The sequence below is a fragment of the Lactuca serriola genome, chromosome 8 (assembly GCF_051521515.1).
Source record: "Lactuca serriola cultivar US96UC23 chromosome 8, Lser_US96UC23_V15, whole genome shotgun sequence".
NCBI lineage: Eukaryota > Viridiplantae > Streptophyta > Magnoliopsida > Asterales > Asteraceae > Lactuca > Lactuca serriola.
In genome coordinates, this window is record NC_136415.1 from 53,804,992 (window position 1) to 53,825,601 (window position 20,610).

At 37.6% G+C, this 20,610-nt stretch overlaps 2 protein-coding genes across 2 annotated transcripts; one reads left to right on the top strand and one right to left on the bottom strand.

Moving 5' to 3' along the window:
• Positions 1–12,655: 12,655 nt before the first annotated feature.
• LOC145066907 (uncharacterized) lies at positions 12,656–13,156 on the bottom strand. Its single transcript, XM_079014151.1, has one exon. The coding sequence runs from the start codon at positions 13,154–13,156 to the stop codon at positions 12,656–12,658; it is 501 nt and encodes a 166-aa protein (XP_078870277.1).
• A 4,345-nt stretch (positions 13,157–17,501) lies between these two features.
• On the top strand, positions 17,502–19,036 carry LOC145068474 (Eukaryotic aspartyl protease family protein). Its single transcript, XM_079015445.1, has one exon. It carries the CDS (start codon positions 17,584–17,586, stop codon positions 18,913–18,915), a length of 1,332 nt encoding a protein of 443 aa, XP_078871571.1. The 5' UTR covers positions 17,502–17,583; the 3' UTR covers positions 18,916–19,036.
• The last annotated feature ends 1,574 nt before the right edge of the window (positions 19,037–20,610 follow it).

The window sequence follows — 20,610 nt, forward strand, 5'->3', positions numbered from 1 at the left end:
AATCTTATTTTCTATATTGATATACGAAACAGATGAGTAGTTATTCATGTGTGTGTACCTCAATGTAGACATTAGACATAAGGAGATCATTGGCTACGATTTCTCTACCAAACCTCTTTTGTTGTTATTATTTCACACTTGTTGTAACATCCTAAAAACCATGATAAAAAAAATTTCATTTTTATAAAACATTCCCACAAAACCATAAGGTAGTAAACCATTGTTTTAAAATCAAATCCATAGAATCAAAGTATCACAAATCTCTTAAAACATAAATCAGTAGGAGCATGTGTACGATCACACCTTCGCATTCCCACAATCACCAATGGTAACAACTGGGTAAGCATGAAGCTTAGTGATTTCCCCCAAAATACCCCACACAACAATATATACAATGTGTAAAACCCGTTTCCTCAAGTATATTTGTTGTATTATTAAAATTATAATTTTTGGGAAATTTGGTCATACGCGGGGTGTAAGTTAGTCACCTACGCATGGTTTAAACTTTAATTATGGGGTCGTAAGCCATATTTAAGGGCCTTAACTCCTTGATACCCTTTCCATACTCAGCCGCCACCCTTCCATTCATTCCCCTCGAAACCCTATCCCCTTAGTGTGAACGTTGAAGCATGTGAGTGGTTCTTTGTGTGTTTTACGAAGAAGGGGACCACTGAAGAAGTACTTGGGAGACCATAGCTTATAGATCTAGACTTTTCTCTTGTTCAACATTCTCCAGGAGGTATAAATCTTGAACCTCGATGATTCCTTTGATATATCTAGTAAGTTATGGGTTTTTATGAGCATTTGGTCCCTTAACCTTGGTCCTAGTGAGTATGAGCTACTTTAGGCCTCATGAGTTGCATTTTCTAACATTTATGAGGTTGTAGAGTGATAAAAATGGGGGCTTGATCACTCTCATCCTTCCATGCATAAGTTAGTGAGCATTGTAGTGTTTTGTGGGTTATGGTTTGTCCGTGTGTCCTTATAAGCCATGAAAATGCATTAATTCAATAACGTTATCACTTAGGATGTTCTTTAGGACTATATTTGATATTTGGGTGTCTGGTCTTTGTGTATTAAGGACTTAATAACAAGTAGGAAAAACATACTAATTATGCAAGCAGTAATTTTGGCTATGCAGGGCATAGCCTAACTTTGCCCCATTTCCATCTGAAGGCTCTACGCTTGGCATAGAGCATGGTATGCATGGATTTGCTCCAAAAGTTAATTTTTTGGTCAAAATGGGTTTTAGGTCAAGTAGGCTGGATTCTAGCCAAGGAAGGGTAAAATGGTCTTTTACCCAATTAAAACAACTATGAACCAAGACCCTGAGGTGGATTAGCATCTTAATTATGATTAAAGTTTTATTGTGAATTTGGTTAGTGTGAGGAGTTCCAGCATCATCAGTTCGGGTGTGCATATTGCCTATCTTCAGATTGAGGTGAGTCTTCTCACTCTATTCGTGGGTCGAATGCACCAATTTAGGCCTACTAGATTGTGCTATTTGTCTTTGTGACTCTTGCATGTTTATGTTAGGCTGGGCCCATTTGTATGTTATGTTGGGCCCATTATTATCTATGTTGGGCTGAGCCCGTTTGTATGTTAGGTTGGGCCCATTATTATGTATGTTGGATTGGGCCCATTTTTATGTTGGGTTGGGCCCATTATGATGAATGTTGGGATGGGACCATTTTTATGTTGGGGTGGGTACATATCTATGGTAGGTAGTATTTTAGGGAACTAACTAAGATTTGTGCATACAGTTTTTTTGTTTAACATTTTTAGGTACTTCCAGTTTGAAAGGGAAGGGCCCGACGTGATTGCACAACATCCCATTGATTTTATTCCCCAATGACATTTGACTTTCACTCTGATGTTGAGAATATTTTATACGTTGATTTGGAGCAAATTGGTTGTATTTTTTGGGTGTTTGAAAAATGAAAATTTTACCATTATTTTTGGGATTTTACATAATGCATGCAAAAGGCGTACATCATAAGGTTGGACCGCCACCTGAGCCTTCAGCAACAAGCTAGACCACTTATGAGCTTACAACATAAGATGGACCAATCCTTTGGGCCTATAGTATTAATTGGACCGCCCGAGTATCTTGGCCTTCAACTCAAAGCAGGACCGCCTCAACCCAACCACATTATGTTCATATGCAAACAATAATCAATAACCAAAAAGTTCAGGTAATCATACAGATCTACCAATCTAATAGATGACTACAATATAGCAACACGTTATATACAAGGATACAGAACACAATCTAGTGGGCCGACATTGGTGCCTTTGACCCACGAGTATAGTGAGAAAACTCACATCAATCCGACGACAAGATGGACCACACACCCAAGCTAACGATATCTAGTTCCTCACGCTAAATGCATAATAAAACCATAATTATTAAATAAGGTAATAATTAACCCCTAGAAAGTCTTGGTTCATAGCTAATCCTCCTTGGGCAATACACCATTTTGCCCATTAAAGACTACATCCCACACAGTTGACTAAAAATAAAATCGGTCAAAAAGTCAACACTCAATCTTAAGTTGAGTTACATCCTACCTAGAGTTACGCCCAACGTACAGAGGCTACACCCTGCATAGAGCCCCTGATCCCAAAAACTTCTGTTAAGCTCTTAATACAACAAGCCAAACTCCTAGATCTGATCTAAATGAACGTCTTAATGGATAAATTCTTTGACTTTATCTCAAGAGTATCTAGATCTAACATGAAACATATCGAGGTAGGAACTTCATACATTTTGGAGAGAGATGTTGGGTTAAAAATCTTAGATCTACACACCTTGAAGCTTCCAACATGGTTCTACAATTACCTTCTTCCTTTAAATAGAAATCAAAGCTCTCTAAAAGCTCTAAAATTCACAAATAGAGGCTAGGGTTTCATAGGAACGGTATTGTAACGTTCCAAAAATATGATCCAAAATTTTCATTTTTAAAATAAAACAGTATTCCAAAAATATTATCCATACAACCTAGATGAAAATAAGTGTATCAAACATCGTATCTATCATAGTAATCTCTCAAAAGAGGAAACTATGTGGTGTGTGCTCTGCAATCATCCAAAGCTCTTCGATTAGAAAACCGAAGTACCTAAAACATAAACTGAAAACCGTAAGCACAAAGCTTAGTGACATCCCCGAAAATACCACATTCCAAACATACTTATGCGCCCAGCCCTGGGGTTCATTCCAACCCAAAAAAGCAAGTATGGGCCCCGCCATGGGGTATATTTCAACTCGAACATATCATAGTGGGCCATGCCATGGGGTATATTTCAAACCAAACATAACATAGTGGGTCCTACCATAGGGTATATTTCAACCCGATCATAACACCGTGGGCCCTGCTCCAAGATATATTTCAACCCGAACATAACATGTATCACACAATAACTAGCATACTTCATAACCAGATAATGGGCCAGCATTGGTGCCTTCGACCCGAGGTTATAGTAAGAAGGCGCACCTCACAAACTGAGGAATAGCTGAACAAAACACTGCTCCAACACCAGCTCTACAAGTCTTCCTAAGTACCAGTTGTAGACCAAAATCCAATCAATACCACAAAATACCCTTTTTGGTCAAACTTGGTTAAGGGTCGAGGTCAAACGAGTCAACCGAGCTGAACCACTTCGAACGCTGAGCGTTCCATGCTTGAACACGGGGCGTTCCAACCCTTGACCAGAATCATGAAATCAAACCGGAACGCGCTGCGTTCCTCCCACTTAAGCAATGCGTTCCCGCTAAATCCCCAAACTTTATATTAAGGGCTTAATACCTTAAGTCCTTTCGTCCAAACACATATCTAGGTACAATATCTCACTGAGGGTCATAAATTTTCCAACTTTATGACCTTGCATGTCCATTAAGTGCTTAAAGTCAAAGATCTAAGCTTTTAACCATTTAGACCATCTAACACATGCATGGGTTGAATACAACACCCAAGATTACATTTTTATGCTCTTAATATCTCAATAATGGATAAAGTTTCCTTCTTTATCCATTAGAAATGGTCCAAGAAGTCAAGATCTAATCTTTTAAGTCAAAAAAGGGACCAAAAGTGCATATTCTCAACTCAATTCGTTAAGTCTAAGTTTCCAACTTCCAAATCTGATTTTGAGGGATTTCTTAAGTCACAAAGTTTCCAACTTTATGACTTAGCATAACTCAATGGGACCCAAATCAAAACCTAAGTCCCAAAATTCATCAAATGACTACTAAATCACGCATGGAAGGTTTATACTCATCAAGATCCAAAATTTATGACTCCATAACCACAACAAGGGCCAAATATGAAGCTCAAAGGTTCTGGAGTAACTTCTTCTCACAAGAACCACCACAAAGGGACCAAAATCATAACAAAGTGTCACATAGCTAGATCTATATGAAAGAGTTGTCAAGGTTGAGACTTTATACCTCCAGAAATTAGATCTAGGTGAACAAAGCCTGGATCTAAAAGCTCTAAGTCATGCAATGACTCTTCAAGAAGCTCCTTCTTCCTCCTCAAGCACCAAAAACACACATAAATCACTTTGAAGCTCAAGAATCACTCAAATGGGAGCTAGGGTTTCGTTCTTAGGGTTAGAGAGGATGGAGGTTGAAGAATGGAAGAGGTTTGGGTCCATAATGATGCTTATAAATGGGCCAAACCCTAAAAACCAATTTTTGAAACACCTCCGCGAACACCCTGCATTCCCTCAGGGAACGCCCAATGTTCCCAACTTGGCCCATGTCCATTTTCCTTTTGAACGCCATGCGTTCCCACCTGGTACGTCATGCGTACTCGGTTTGGCCCAAAACCCCTCTGACTTCAAATGGTCATAATTTTTGCATCCTTTATCCATTTTCGACATTCTTTATATCCACATAAAGGTAACAAGAATCCCTATACTTTTGTCAGGGAACACATAATGTTCCTAAGTTGTCCCGTGTCCATTTTCCTTTTGAACACCACGTGTTCCCACCTGGTACGTCATCCGTACTCGGTTTGGCCCAAAACACCTCAAACTTCAAATGGTCATAACTTTTGCATCCTTTATCCATTTTTGACATTCTTTATATCCACAGAAAGGTAACAAGAATCCCTATATTTCTATCAACTTTATTTAGCCTTAAAACCAACCGAAATTAAATCCAAAATTCATGAAATGCCCAAACCAACGCCTGTACCGATACCCTTGGGCTCTAAAGTACAACCCGAAGTCTTTTATCAACCTACCTTACCTATATCCAAAAAGAGTGTAAACCTTTCTCCCTCAAGGACCGAAGCCATATATTTGGGTCACGGTCCCGAATTTATGATATAACTCGCTCCAACACGCCATGTCCAATCCTAAAAAAAGGATTTATTCCTAAAAATTGTTCCTCGAGATTCCGGGTGTTACAGGTATGAGGTGATGGAGGCTGGAAATGGGAAACAAGAAATTGAAGACCTTAAATACCGCTCAAACTCTTAGGGTTAGGATTTTGGTCAGCAATGGTTATGGCCTGTGTAGCATAACCTACACCCTGTTTAGGTCATTAAACTCATGTTCATCATTCAACATCGACACCATGTGTAGCCTTCCTTCGTCCTACGTTGGGCAAAACCCCCACATTGCAATTCAGCTTCAAACAATCATGAATTCTTCGTTTCAATTCCATTTTTGGCGTTCTTTATATGCATAACTAAAATCAAAACCCATGCAAGAAGCCCGACATATAACTTTTCTTATTTTACCCTTTAGTTCCAGTACACAAATCACTGGCTTAGATCTCATAACCAATATTAGCAACCTTCAATAAGTTCTAAACTTTAATTCCTCAACGCCCAAAGTCTTTACTTGATCGAATTACGACCCACAAACCGTGAATTAGGAAATGTCCCGGAACAAGAACTTGAAGACCTTAAATACCGCTCAAAATCTTAGGGTTAGGATTTTGATCAGAAACGGTTATCGCCTGTGTAGCATAACCTACACCCTGTGTAGGTCATTAAACTCATGTTCATCATTCAACATCGACGCCATGTGTAGCCTTCCTTCGTCCTACGTTAGGCAAAACCCCCAAATTCCAATTCAGCTTCAAACAATCATGACTTCTTCGTTTCAATTCCATTTTTGGCGTTCTTTATATGCAGAACTAAAACCAAAACCCATGCAAGAAGCCCGACATATAACTTTTCTTATTTTACCCTTTGGTTCCAGTACACAAATCAATGGCTTAGATCTCATAACCAATATTAGCAACCTTCAATAAGTTCGAAAATTTAATTCCTCAATGCCCAAATTCTTTACTTGATCGAATTACGACCCACAAACCTTGAATTAGGAAATGTCCCGAAACAAGGTGTTACACTTGCCTGTCATATATGGGATCATACAGTTTGTATCAAAGTTATACTCATTTTATGTGATGAATGATCTTGATTGGCTACTTTTTGATTTTTATTTTTTTTAAGTTTCACGTTTCTATCCATAATTTTCTCATATTTTTATCTACAAAAAATCCTATGAGTTTATTTCTACCATCAGATTAAAATATAAGTATCCATCTTTGCCTTTAATTTACACTCTTTTTCATCAATGTTGGTCAAATCTTCAATATGGTCCTCCATCCTTACTGTTGACAAGATCAACTTGAACACCTAAGGTATTTAATGATTGTACATACATGTTCAAAACACAAACGATGGTGTATCATGCTTCAACAAGAATTTTCTAGAAATCTTCTTCTTACTGATATAAAGAATAGTTGGGCTCATTCGGTCTTAAACAAAAAAAAGGGATATAAAATGACATAAATGTCCTACGAAGTTTCTAGCATTATTCAATTTAGTCCCTAAAGTATTTTCATTGTTTTATGATGGAACAAAGTCGCTAGCAATCTGCTTTTTTAGTCCCTGTACCTGAAGTAGCAGGTTTAGTGTGCCACATGTACATAGTCAACCAAATACTCAAACTTTAAGGGTTTAGTGTGCCACATGTACATTATTTGATGCTCCTTTCATCTATTTTGAAAGCTATTTTTTGTCGATAAAGGATTCTCTCTTCTAACCACCACTTCGTCCTCTCTCTCCCTCACTATAACATGCCCGAAAAGCTTTTTCTTTTCCTCTGAAACTTCAATTCCATTATTGTACTATTGACACTACTGTGTGTCTAGGTTGCAGAACCATTGACAATTTTGGAAATTTCAAAGAACTATTCATAGATTTCATTAGTTTATGGTAGTTGTTGATCTTTGTCTTTGTAGGAGTTTGGATTTCTTGACGATAAATGGGAGTTTGGTGATCTTCTGTTTGGTGTAGATCGAAAACGTGAGGTATGTTGTGAAGATTTTCCATTTCGATTTTTCATTTTGTGATGATGGTGGTTGCGGTTTCTAAAACAACAAACCAATAAAGTCCACTGTTGTTACCTTCCTAGAAAGATAATGGAATCATTGACCTAATAAACTAACAAGACCTAAATCGAGACAAGTTTCTTCAAGATACTTATCCGCTTCTCCTTCAACTTCTTCGAATTCCTGATCATTACTTCGGAAAGAAAAAGAACCGGTACCCCTTTAAGAGTCAGAGATCACACTAAGAATACAAAACCCGGAGATCAACACCGGTTGTCGGTGAGAATTCATCGATCAAATCAAACGGTTTTATCAAAAAGTTCAACATGGATTTCAGAAGAGCATCAATCGATAGTGTTCATGGTGGGAGATTATCTCTCGATGTAGGTTACTTCATATTTTTTGACCTAATTCAACAAAATCCAAATGGGAATTCATCTGATATGGATACCGTCGCATGTGATAGCACATCTGGAATCCAAGAAACCAATCGAAATGGAATCGGAAGGGTAGTTATGTCCGCTAAATTTTGGCAAGAGACAGGATACTAATTGTGGAATCACTCCTGGATAAAAAGCAGTAAAAAAAAGTTTTTATTTATGTTGTGTGGCATCTAAACCTGCTACTTAGGTAACAAGGACTAGAAAAACAGGTTTCTCACTTATTTGTTCCCTCATCAAACAATGAAAATACTTTATCGACTAAATGGACCAACCCTACAACTTTGAAAGGCATTTGTGTTATTTTCCCTAAAGATATTAAGCATTGAAAATATAAATACAACAATTTGACAAAAGAAACAAATAATCATTTACATTGGTCATCTATATAGGACAAGGGCATCACGTTGGAACTCAGACTCAAGCATGACGCATGGCCTATTATGGGCTTACGAGGGAATAGTTTTATGCTTAACAAGGAAAAACGATAATTTTGTCAAATTATAGAATCAAGGATGAAATCCATGATGAAAGAACATAAACCAATCACAACTATAGGCTAGAAGAGAAAATATTGGAACAAATATACATTAAGGATAGTCTTTAAACTTCAACAAAGTAGTTCAAATGCCTAAATTCTTTTGATGACGTTCGATTTTATTTATATGTTTATGAAGACGATAGTAACCCAAAGCTTCTATAATAAGCTAACTTGTTAGTAAACTGAAGCCAAACTCGAGAAACTTTAGGTACATCCCTATCTTACTGGGGGTAGGTTGGTTGATCAAAATGTTGGTAATAGACACCTCAATTCCATCAACAACAACATGGAGTAACCATATTCACCATTGATCTACTCTACTCTTATAGAAGTAAGAATCGACACTACTTCATTATATGTTGGTCCTCAATCATTTTTACACCCAACAACATATCAAAAGGGCGAGTTTTAAAAACAAGAGAGGAACAAGCATGTGTAGTGATGAAGAGAATGGTAACTTTATCAACCATATACAAGAAGACATGGGAGGGATCTTCAAAGTTTGTTAGGACTAAAAATAATGAAAAAAACACAAACTCGACGTATGAGAAGATATTTGCATGTTCTTGACACACTTACTCTTTGCTCTGATATTCTTTTTCCACAACCATATTTTTACCAAGTTGTGTACGATGTCTAAAGTGTAATTCAAGAGCTCACCACGAATTATAGTTAAGCCATTAGTTTTTTTATGGTAATTCTAGGTTGAGGAAAAAGAAAGGAAAATGACTTATAAGCCCAACAAAATTTCAAACTGTTAAAAAAACCTCAATATGTTTTCTCTATTCAAAAAAACACAACGAATTTAACCTTTTGTCTAAAAATGTCCAACAAAGTTTCCAAACCGTTCAAAAAACCCCAATCATGTTTTATCTGTTCAAAAGGTTAAGTTCATTAGTTTTTTTTAATAAAATAACATGATTGTGGTTTTTTGAACGGTTTGGAAACTCCGTTATTCTTACTGGTTATTTTTCCGATATGATAATAAGCCACGTCATCTGTGTCTCTTCTTTGACTTCCATAGAATTGAACAAAATTGTAACTTAATTAGGCTTTTTTAGACAAAAGATTAAGTTCGTTCAGTTTTCTTGAACATAAAAAATACGATTGAGGTTTTTTGAACATTTTGGAAATTTCGTTGGGCTCATAAGTCATTTTCCAAACAATGAAATTACTAACATGTACATCCATTTTGAGTTTTGACCCGCTTAGGAACTCGGGTTTTCATCAAACGCATTTGTGAGTCATGAAATCCAAATGTTTTAAAATTTTTATACATATAGAAACCAAACATAGTATTTGTACAAACACACATGATTGTTTGGGTGGTTTTAAATCTTGCAAGTTTTGATGCAGCGTAAGTCGTCTAATTAAGTGATTTTTTTTAACGGCAGAATAAATTAACGAAAATCAACTAGCAAGGAGCTAGGAAAACAATTACAAAGAGTTTTGGAGCATTGGTTTTGTAACCACAAAGTCCAAGTTATACTACTATGGCTACTTTTATTAAAAAACCAATCGTAAGAACGTAAAACAATACATCAAAAATTGAGCTCCTCTTCATCTTGGTGTTTTGAAACACAACACTGTTTCTAAACATCCATATCATCCAAATTGACGTAAGCATAATGACCTCAAGCGTCTTCTTCTTTGCATGGGAGGAAGTAAAGGAATCAACCCAGAAAAATAAATCTGCAACACTATTGAACAAAGGGAAAGGAAGATCAAGCCACTTAAACACTCTCCTCCAGACCTCTTTAAAAAAAACAGTCTCCTCCAAACTTCTTCCGCCACTTCACAATGCACAAACACATGATTGGAATCTTCTACTTGAGAATGACAAGAAGGGCATAAAAATGAAGAAATGTCAACATTTCTCTCTACTAAGTTTTCCCGAGTAAGCAGTCTATCCAACAACACTTGCCATATCATAATATTAACGTTTATAGGAACTAGACAACACCAACGAGTAGTACCTCCACCCTCCTACAACAAAATACCATCAATGTGTCGTCTATTTACATTTACCAGAAAAGTGCCATCCTTGCATAAGGTCCACTCCCATTTATCTAAACGGTCTGAGAGAATTACCTGCGAAAGACAAGACTTAAGAACCAAAAATTGAGTTGTTGTAGTACCCCCTCACGAACCACTCTATTCCAATTCCACACCCATTGTCCATTAACGAGTTTGTCGCTAACCAAGCACTCCTTTTTGATTCCATGAAAAAAAAGACGAGGAAATTTCTCCATAAGAATACCATCACCCAACCAATTTTCCACCAAGAACGTGTACCTTCACCATTTCCAATGCACTTCCGAAGACATAAAAAAGAAACAACATTTCTTTCATGTAAATAATGAAACAACTTTCTTAGAGAAATCCAAACACTCGATCCATTTGGTTTTTTCTTCAAATGGTCTAGGCCGTCATTCAACCCATGAATACCTGTAATAACTTTTGCCCAAATCGAATCTGAGTTATTATGTAATCTCCATCTCCACTTAAGTAACAGATCATAATTAAAAGCCTTCAAGCTTCCAATACCTAGCCCTCCTTTTTCCTTAGAATTATGAACTTTTTCCCACTTTACCCAACCTATTTTCCTGTCTTTATCCATAGTTCCCTAAAGAAACGAGCCCTTAAATTCTTAAGGATTTTAATCGCAGCTGAAGGCACCTTGAAGAGCGAAAAATAGTAAATTGTCAAACTCCCAAGCACCAATCTGATTAAAGTTAACCCCCTCCCCCCCCCCCCCCCCCCGAGGAGAGTAAGTTAACTTTCCAAGTGGCCACTCATTTTTTAAACTTTTGAAACCACCAAATTCCAACTATCCACACGACCTATGTTTCGCCTAACAGGGATTCCTAAGTATGAGAACGGTGTAGATGCAGCCAAACAACTAACAACAGTAGCCATGTCTTCCACTTGATGAAAATCAATACCAATCCCATATAAATTTGGTTTTTGTAAGTTAATGCGAAGACCCAAAATCAAATAAAAACAATTAAGAATTGTAATCAAATTCTCAATGTTATCTTTATTCTAAACTCCCAAGAAAATGGCATCATCTACGTAAAAAATATGAGAGATGTTGTATCCCGGGTCACCCACTTCTAGACCTTTAAACAACCCTTGACTGCTAGCATCCTCCATATCAATATTTAACCCTTCCATCACCATAATAAATAAGAAATGGGATAAAGGATCATCCTACCAGAGACCTCGATTAAGAGACAATTCCTTAGTAGGGCTACCATTAACAAGGATCGCATCACGAGAAGACTCCAAACAAGCATGTATCCATCTTATCCATTTATGATCAAAATCCATAAACTCTATAATTTTCAACAAATACTCCCAAGAAACCGAATCATACGCCTTATCAAAGTCCACTTTGAAAATCATAGCTTTTTTTCTTCTTCTTATACCACTCAATAATTTCATTTTCCATGAACGGACCTTCTAAAATTTGTCTACCTTTGACAAAAGCAGACTGTGTCGGGTTAAATATAGAATCAATCACATTTTCCAGTCTATTGGCTGGGAGTTTAGATAAAATTTTATATTGCACCCCAATTAAACTGATCGATCTATACTCCTTAATAGAAGAAGGACTATCAACCTTAGGGATTAGCGAAATAAATGAGGAGTTACACCCTTTGGGAATAACTCCATTCGAATAGAACTCCTCCACAAAATTAAAGACATCGACCTTAACAACCTCCCAAAACTTCTTAATAAACTGAAAAGAGAATCCATCTGGCCCTGGAGCGCGATCACTTCAACAAGACCAAACTGCTACTTTAATTTCATCATGAGAAAACCAAGAAATTAGAGCATTTTTATGCCCAAAAGACAACTTGTGTAACCAAGAGCTGGGCTGGGAAATAAAAGCACCCAAAAAAGCACTAAACTTTTCTTTGAAGAAAGAATAAAAGCAATCTTTAACTTGGATCGGTTTTGTCACCCACTCTCCATCACTCATTATACCATTAATCATCATTTTTTTTCTTTTAAGTATAGAATGGAAAATTTTAGAATTTTCATCACCATCTACAACCCACTTAGATTTTCCTTTCTGAGCAACATCCATATCTTCCAATTTCTCCAGGTCCGAGAGAGATTTTAGAATATCAATTCTAGCTAAAGCCAGTTCCTCATCTCGATTCCCTACATCAAAAATAACATCAATATCGTCTAATCTTTTAATCAATTGTCTCATATTTCCAAAATTTTGAGCGACCACCATTTTGTGCCATTCCTTTAATCTCTCTTTCAAATGTTTCAACTTATTTTTAAACACAACGAATTTGTTAGTGTTTAAAGGTTCATCATTCCATTTCCAAGCATCCAACACCAATTGGTCAAACCCGTCCATAAAAACCATGAATGGAATAGTTTAAAAGGGGCAGGACCATAATCTCTATGTTCTTCTTTTAGAACAATAGGGGCATGATCAGACCACAAACGAGTAAGAACCACACCTATAAGATTAGGATAACTATTGAGAATACCATTAGATACCAAAAAGCGATCCAACTTTTCCATTTTCGAACAAAGTTTATCAACTCTCATAAATCTTCTCCCTTCTAAAGGAACATCTACCAAATCAGAATTAATAATGAAATTATTAAAATTTTCAGCTTCATTCTGACAAAAATTAGACCCACTTCTCTCAGCTTGATTGCGCACCACATTAAAATCTCCAAACACCAAGTACTCCCCAACATTAGCACCCATAAAATTAGTAATAAAGTCCCAAACCGCTTTTTTCAAGTATCTATCTTGAGGAGCATAAACATTAACGAGGAAACATTTCATACCTGAAGCAATAATCTCTCCTTCCACTACCAAAACAGTAGAAGATATGCTTCGTGCATGTGTCTTGGAGTTTGGTGGTAACTGGAATAAATACTTACCTCTTGTCGAAATTTCATATAATAATAGTTACCACGCTTCAATCAAAATGCCACCATATGAAGCATTATATGGTCGCAAATTCCATACGTCATTATGTTGGCGAGACATAGGACAGAAGATCCTTGGAGGCCCTAATGATTCAAGACACCACTGACAAGATTCAAATTATACGAGAAAGAATGAAAGCAGCCCAGGATCAACAGAAGTCCTATATAGAAAAGAGGAGACGGCCCATAGAATTCCAGGTGGGTGATTTCGTAATGCTAAAAGTATCCCTGAGGAAAGGCATTATGCGATTTGGGAAGAAAGGAAAACTAATCCCTATATTTGTTGGTCCTTTGAAAATCATCCAGAGAGTTGGTAAACAAGCATACCGCTTGGAATTGCCGAAAGAATTGGCAGGTATTCATGATGTGTTTCATGTGAGCTATCTATGCAAATGCTTGAGCATCAATGATGAGACAATACCATTATTCGAGGTGAAATTGGATAATAAGTTAAGATATGTCGAAGAGCCTGAAGAGATCATGAATGAAAGAACAACTAATCTACGTAATAAAGAAGTTGAGTTGGTGCTTGTCAAGTGGAAACACCATCGAGGCCTAAACTCTACTTGGGAAAATAAGGATGAGATAAGAACAAAATATCCCCATTTATTTTAATCGATATAATTTCAGGGACGAAATCCTCAAAAGGAGGAGGTATTTGTAACATACACGTTCAGTTATCGTGTATTGTAAATTATAAAAGTGAATAATATTACGAAATATTATGTGAATTTGAATGTTGAGTTCTAACAGATGGTTTTTACTAGAAATGAAGTAAAATTATGCTTAGAATCATTCAGAAAGTATTGGAAGTATTATGAGATTCCAATCAAATGTCAAATGGTGAAATTTAACAAAAATATAAAATTTGAAATAAGTGAAATTTTATTATTAAAAGTTGTAGATAACCTCGTTAGAAACATTTAGGCGAAAACCTCATCGAAATCCGAGTTATAATGAACCAGTTATGACCAATCAAAGATCCGCGACAGAACCGACACGGCGCCAAATGACGTAAAAAGTGAGTTTTCGATAAGCTACTTTTTAGCCTTAGTAATCTAAATGAAAGTCGTAGTAATCGTTAAACCGAGAAGTTCGATAAAAAGAATGCCAAAATCTGACTTCGTATGAGGAAGTTATGATTTTTCTAAGTTTCAGCTTAACAGTAGACAGCTAAAAACTCGAAATTTAGATCGAGTGATTTTTAGCCGACACAACCTAAACGAGAATCGAATGTCTCGTCAATAGTAGTACAACGGTAAAAAGTCTGACGAAAACGGATGTCGGATGAAGAAGTTATGAATTTTTAACGGATTTTCCTGTCCCGGTCTGTTAAAAATAATAATATTAAAAATAAATTCTAAATTAGCTGACGAAGTTTAAACGAAAGTTGTAGAATATATTCCCGCCTACGCGTGCATATAAAGAACGTCAAACACGGAGCCCGTATGAGAAAGTTATGGATTTTAGAAGATTTGGGCACAATTTCCGAGGAATCTCGCAAGGATAAGGCCAATCTCGGTGAGTCACCCGCTGAGTCTGGCGCGTATCTCTTCCGGATTCGACCGAAGTCGCAGCCAACCGGCGTCCGACGCGCCTCGCTCTGTGTCACGTCCGAACCTCGCACAGGTGGCCATTCGCATGCGCGCAGCGTGCCTTCGCCTCCTGCTGCCACCTGCCCTCGCTGACTTACCCTTTCTCGGCTGAACCCTCGCATCCTCGCCCTATAAATACAAGGCTTGCGAGCCTTCTCGGGTAATTTTGAGAAATTGCCATTTTACACCCTTTTTCAATATTTTCACTATTTTAACATCCCCCAAAAGCCCTGGTATCAATTTTAGCACCCGAAACACGTCCCGAAGTTCCCGAGAAGCCCGAAAAATTTATCTTTTCGGTTTTGAAGCTCTATCTTCGTAGAGCTCGGTTTTCAATAAATCTTCCGGTTTTCAACGAAGAAAGCTAATTGTAGTAACGAATTGCTGCCCAAATTACTATTTTAACCCCTGTTTATTTCACGGTGAGTTTAATATATAGGAACAATTGTATATTTTCGCGTGTTATTTTTTTGTTCACTATTTTTAATAGCAAAGAAATACCTTTGACCATGTGATCAGTGAAAGGACTTATATTCACATTGGTACTGGTATGTAGCCTCTGGCCATGTAGAACATGTCTCCGTAAGAGAATGATATCTATTCTATGGTATTGGCAGAAGGTTAGACAGGGCTATAAGCCTAAAATCTACCAAAATGTTAATCCGAAGTTGTATGTCTTCTGTGCCATTTGGGCCAAAGCTTTATTGATGTATATCAAGTATGGAAATTGTTATGTCTCATTGATTGTATATCTTTGAATCAAATCAATGATTGATATGGAAAGTTTTTCACATGATTCACATATGCCTTTGTTGTTCCTTATTCCTCTTTGCTTCTGCCATATTAAAGTATATATATGGCATAACGTTATATTGTATCTATTATTGAACTCACTAAGCGTCACCTCTTACCCTCTCAATGTTTAACAAATTGTAGGAGATAAGCATCCAGTATAGTTATATACTGATAGAAGATTTTTGAATAGTTTGAAACTGTTGTATTTTGTACTCCCATATGTATAAACACTATAGAATCCTGGGAAGTTGTGTAATATATAACACTTTGTAATAGTCGGTTTGTATCCAATCATTTGTAATCTCTTTATCAATGTAAAATATTGTTTTTATGAATATGCAAGTAGCATGTTTTGGAGTAACTATATTGTCAAATACGAAAGTTTGGGTCTTTTAGAAATACGAAAGTGAGGGTCTTTCAAGAACCCTGCCAAAGACATTAGCCACCTTCTTGAAATCAACAACTGACCAAGCAGAGATAGGAAGACCATTAATCTCAATCCATTTTGCATATTCCTTAACTACAAAGTTCTTAGTGACATTACTAAATTCCACAAAAAAAAAGAACTAATTCCAGAGGTTTGTTTAAACTGAATGCAAGTCTTCTCTGAATGAAATTCAAACCAACTCCAAGTGCCTCCTGCATACTTAATCTGAACATCATCAAAACCTTCAGCAAGACAAAGATGATAAAGTGTAGGGATGACAGAAGCATGTTTTATCCTTCCCAAAGTGACTTTTCTAGAATCATCAACCACATGCAGATCACTTACATGAATAATAATATTTTTCATGACCTTCTCAATTAATTTCGTCTTCTCCCCTTCATTCCTCTTGAGAACATTAGCATAAGAATTCCCATGTATAACTTTCAATCCATGCGAAATAGAATTACCCTTCTGTTGATTCTGATCCTCCCTTTCTCTCGTTCCTTTATTCCTTGATGAATCATATAAACCTCTTTTAAATTTAGCTACTGAAACAAACAGGTGGAAATTACCCACCCAAATATATGCCAATCTTTTTTCTAATCGATCACCATAAAAAACATTCAAATATATGACGAATGCAAACTTTCTCCCATTCTTAGACAATTTTCTAGCAATATAAACGTCTGCAATCTTACCAAACTCTTCAAAAAGATGCCACAAATCATTCTCAACCAAATCATTCGGGAAATTAGTTACAAAGTCTGTCACGGATAGCTTCTCTATCTTTTCCCGATTTGAATCGCTTCCATTCCTATTAGATCTTTTATTCCCAATCCGCCACTCATAGTCTTTATGAATCATCATACAAAAGAACTAGCGTAAAACCATCCCAAACCAAATAAGCAAAATTGGCTGGTGTTTGATCCCTCTGGAAATCACCTTCAATGGCCGACACTCGCTATTAGGGCAACTCAAGAAATAGGTGTATGTTATCTAAGTGATTTTTCTTAAGAACTATTCACGACCAATATTGCCACTTTTTCTTTATAGTAATGTAAAGTTAGTATATGACAGTGAAGATAGAATTCATCTCTCTTTCTTTAATATTAATACAATTTAAGTGCAAACTAATAATTTTATTAACACAAGTTAAGTGCAAACTAATAATTCTATTAAAGATAAAATTCATCTCTCTTTCTTTAATATTAAAACAACTTAAGTGCAAACTAATAATTTTATTAAACAAAGTTGTACATGAAGCAGCCTGCAGCGACTTAATTTAATAGTGTTTGTGTATTTACAAACTACGAGAACGCACATACATCAAAAATTAAATAAATAAATAAATAAAAACACGTCCACATTAAATAGTTCGCCCCATAATTTCAGCCAATTGCAGAGCCATCTTTACACTTGCCACCCACCCCCTATCTCTCTTCACCCCTCAAGGCTCAAGCCACCATGCTCCTTATTATACTCCTTACATTTACTCACATCTGCCACTCCGCCACCATTAACTCCGACAACCACCACTTCCTGAAGCTCCCACTCCTCCACATTAACCCTCTTCAATCCCCTTCCCAAGCCTTCTCCTCCGACTCCGCCCGTCTCTCCGCCCTCCTCTCAACCCTCCACCGCAAGCCCAATCTCCCTGTCACCTCCGGAGCCTATGCCGGCGCCGGACAATACTTCGTCACCCTCCACCTTGGCACCCCTCCTCAAAAACTCCTTCTCATTGCTGACACCGGCTCCGATCTCATCTGGGTAACCTGCTCCGCCTGCCGAGATGATTGCAACCGCACCCGCCCTCCACATTCCGCCTTCCTCGCCCGCCACTCCTCCTCCTACTGCCTCCACCACTGTTACGACCCAGCGTGTAAACTCGTACCTCATCCTCGCCCCAGAATCGCGTGCAACCACACGCGCCTCCACTCTCCATGCCGTTATGAGTATTCATACGCGGATGGGTCAATCACTAATGGCTTCTTTGCCAAGGAGACGACATCGTTCAACTCCAGCACCGGCGAACTGTTACAGCACGACAGTTTAGCTTTCGGGTGTGGGTTTACGATTTCCGGTCCGAGTGTTTCCGGTCCAAGCTTTAATGGTGCTCAAGGAGTAATGGGCTTGGGCCGTGGGACTATATCGTTTGTTACTCAACTCGGCCGCCGGTTCGGTAACAAATTTTCTTACTGCCTCAGAGACTACACCATCGCTCCGCCGCCGACGAGTTACCTCTTGATCGGCACTGCCGCCGGAAATTCAAGAATGCGGTACACCCCATTGCAAACTAACCCTTTGTCCTCTCCGTTTTACTACATTGGGATTGAAAACGTTTACGTAGATAATATGAAATTACGTGTAAGCCCTTCGGTGTGGAACATTGACAAAATGGGAAACGGCGGCACCATCGTTGACTCTGGCACCACCCTCACTTTCCTACCTGACACCGCGTACCGCCATGTTGTGGCAGCTTTCAGGCGGCGCGTGAAACTTCCAACCCCGGCAGGTTCTCCTCCAAATTTCGATCTTTGTATCAATGTATCAGGCATTCCAAGACTGAGTCTACCCAAACTGAGTTTCAAACTCGTTGGCAACTCTGTTTTTACTCCGCCAGTTGGGAACTACTTCATTGACACGGCGGAGGACGTAAAATGTTTAGCGTTGCAGCCAGTGACCTCAGCCGGTGGATTTTCGGTGATCGGAAACCTAATGCAACAAGGGTTTTTGTTTGACTTCGATATCGGAAGGTCACGACTGGGGTTTTCTCGGAGCGGGTGCTCTATTGGTTGAGTCAGCCGAGTCATGATCTACGTCAAACCACCTGGGATTTTGTGTAGTAATATGATATTATTTTTTATTGTTGAATTTTTAAATTTATTTTATAGTGAATGGTGAATTATTAATGATTAAATTTGTGGGTGAGGAAGAGGGGGCCAAAGAGGATCTTCAGCATGTGATGTATTTTTGTCCTTATAAATTCAACACAAAACAAAACAGGAAAATACGAAAAAATTTAAGCTGCTTTTTCGCTGTTGTCTGCTTTCTCATTGGACCTTTCACGTGAGCCCATCATTATTAGTAAGGTAAGTTTACATTTTTTTTGTTATATGTTTTGCAGATTATACTTGCATATATGGTTTAGGCAAACCTTAACAATGGTAATTGGGTTGTCAAGTCTTTTTTAAATTTTTTTTTTTTTTTTAATTTTTAAGAAATGACGATCTCCCCTAAGGAGGGTGTCTGCTTATACGCATATCGACCAGTCTCATGTGTGAGCATGGGACTATGACTCATGACCTATAGTCACTACAAAGGAACCTTCGTAGCCAAAAATATATCAGTGCCAAAATTAATGTGAGTGTCGGGATTCGGACATGGATTCCTAATATATCTTCCTAAAGTGATAATGTTATATCTTCCTAAAGTGATAACAACTACCTCACAACTTCTCGCTTGTGGTTTGAGTGTTATATATTTTTAGTTCATGAATTAAAGAAAACGATTTCCATTAGCTGGTTTTGCGTCAATAATTGTTGCTTTTCGGCTAAAGGTAAAACCGTAAAAATGGTTTATGTGGTATGTATTTTTTTTTTCTGAGGTTTAATTTTTAGCTTGTTTTGTGGATTTGGCCCATCAGTTTCCACAAATGACTACAATACCTTAAGCTATTCGTTTGGTTATTATTATTATTATTTTTTAAAAATCTAATGCATATTTAATTATTTAAACAATTAAAAAATAAGAGGACCTCTCTCTCTCTCTCTCTCTCTCTCTCTCTCTCTCTCTCTCTCTCTCTCTCTCTCTCTCTGGTGATTAAATTAGTGTTCAATGTAGACATTATGTAACGACCCAAAATACCACATCTCAACCCATACAAGTGTCATGGGCTACCCCCACGGACTTTCCATACAGTGCTCAGGGCCAAATCACGGTCTTACGTACAGACGCCAGAGGTCAGATCCTGGTCTTTCATACAACTGTCAGGAGCTAAATCCTGGTCTTTCATACAATTGTTAGGGGTCAGATCCTGGTCTTTCGTACAATTGTCAGGGGTCAGATCCTGATTTTTTTATTCAAGCATCACAGAGACAACTAGCATTTTACAAAACAAGTACTGGGTTGACATTGGTGCCTTCGACCCATGGATATAGTGAGAAAACTCACCTCAAGCTGTTGAATAAATAACTAGATGCTCGGCTACAGAACTGAAAGATCCCACACTGTCACAAACAGATAACCTTAATCAAAATTAGGTTATAAACCATATTTGTGGGTCTAAAACCCAAACTCAACTCCTAAGATAGAAGTCTATTTTACCCTTCCCATAATGGGCCTCCCCAAACTTGGCCCAATAACAAAATAATGACCCCAAGGCCTAACTCATGCAATCTTGAGGTCCACTAATAAATTCCAAGGCCTACCTACTTAAACAGGCCAAGGCCCAACACCTAACTAAGGCCCAAATGACCAAAGCCCAACCGATAT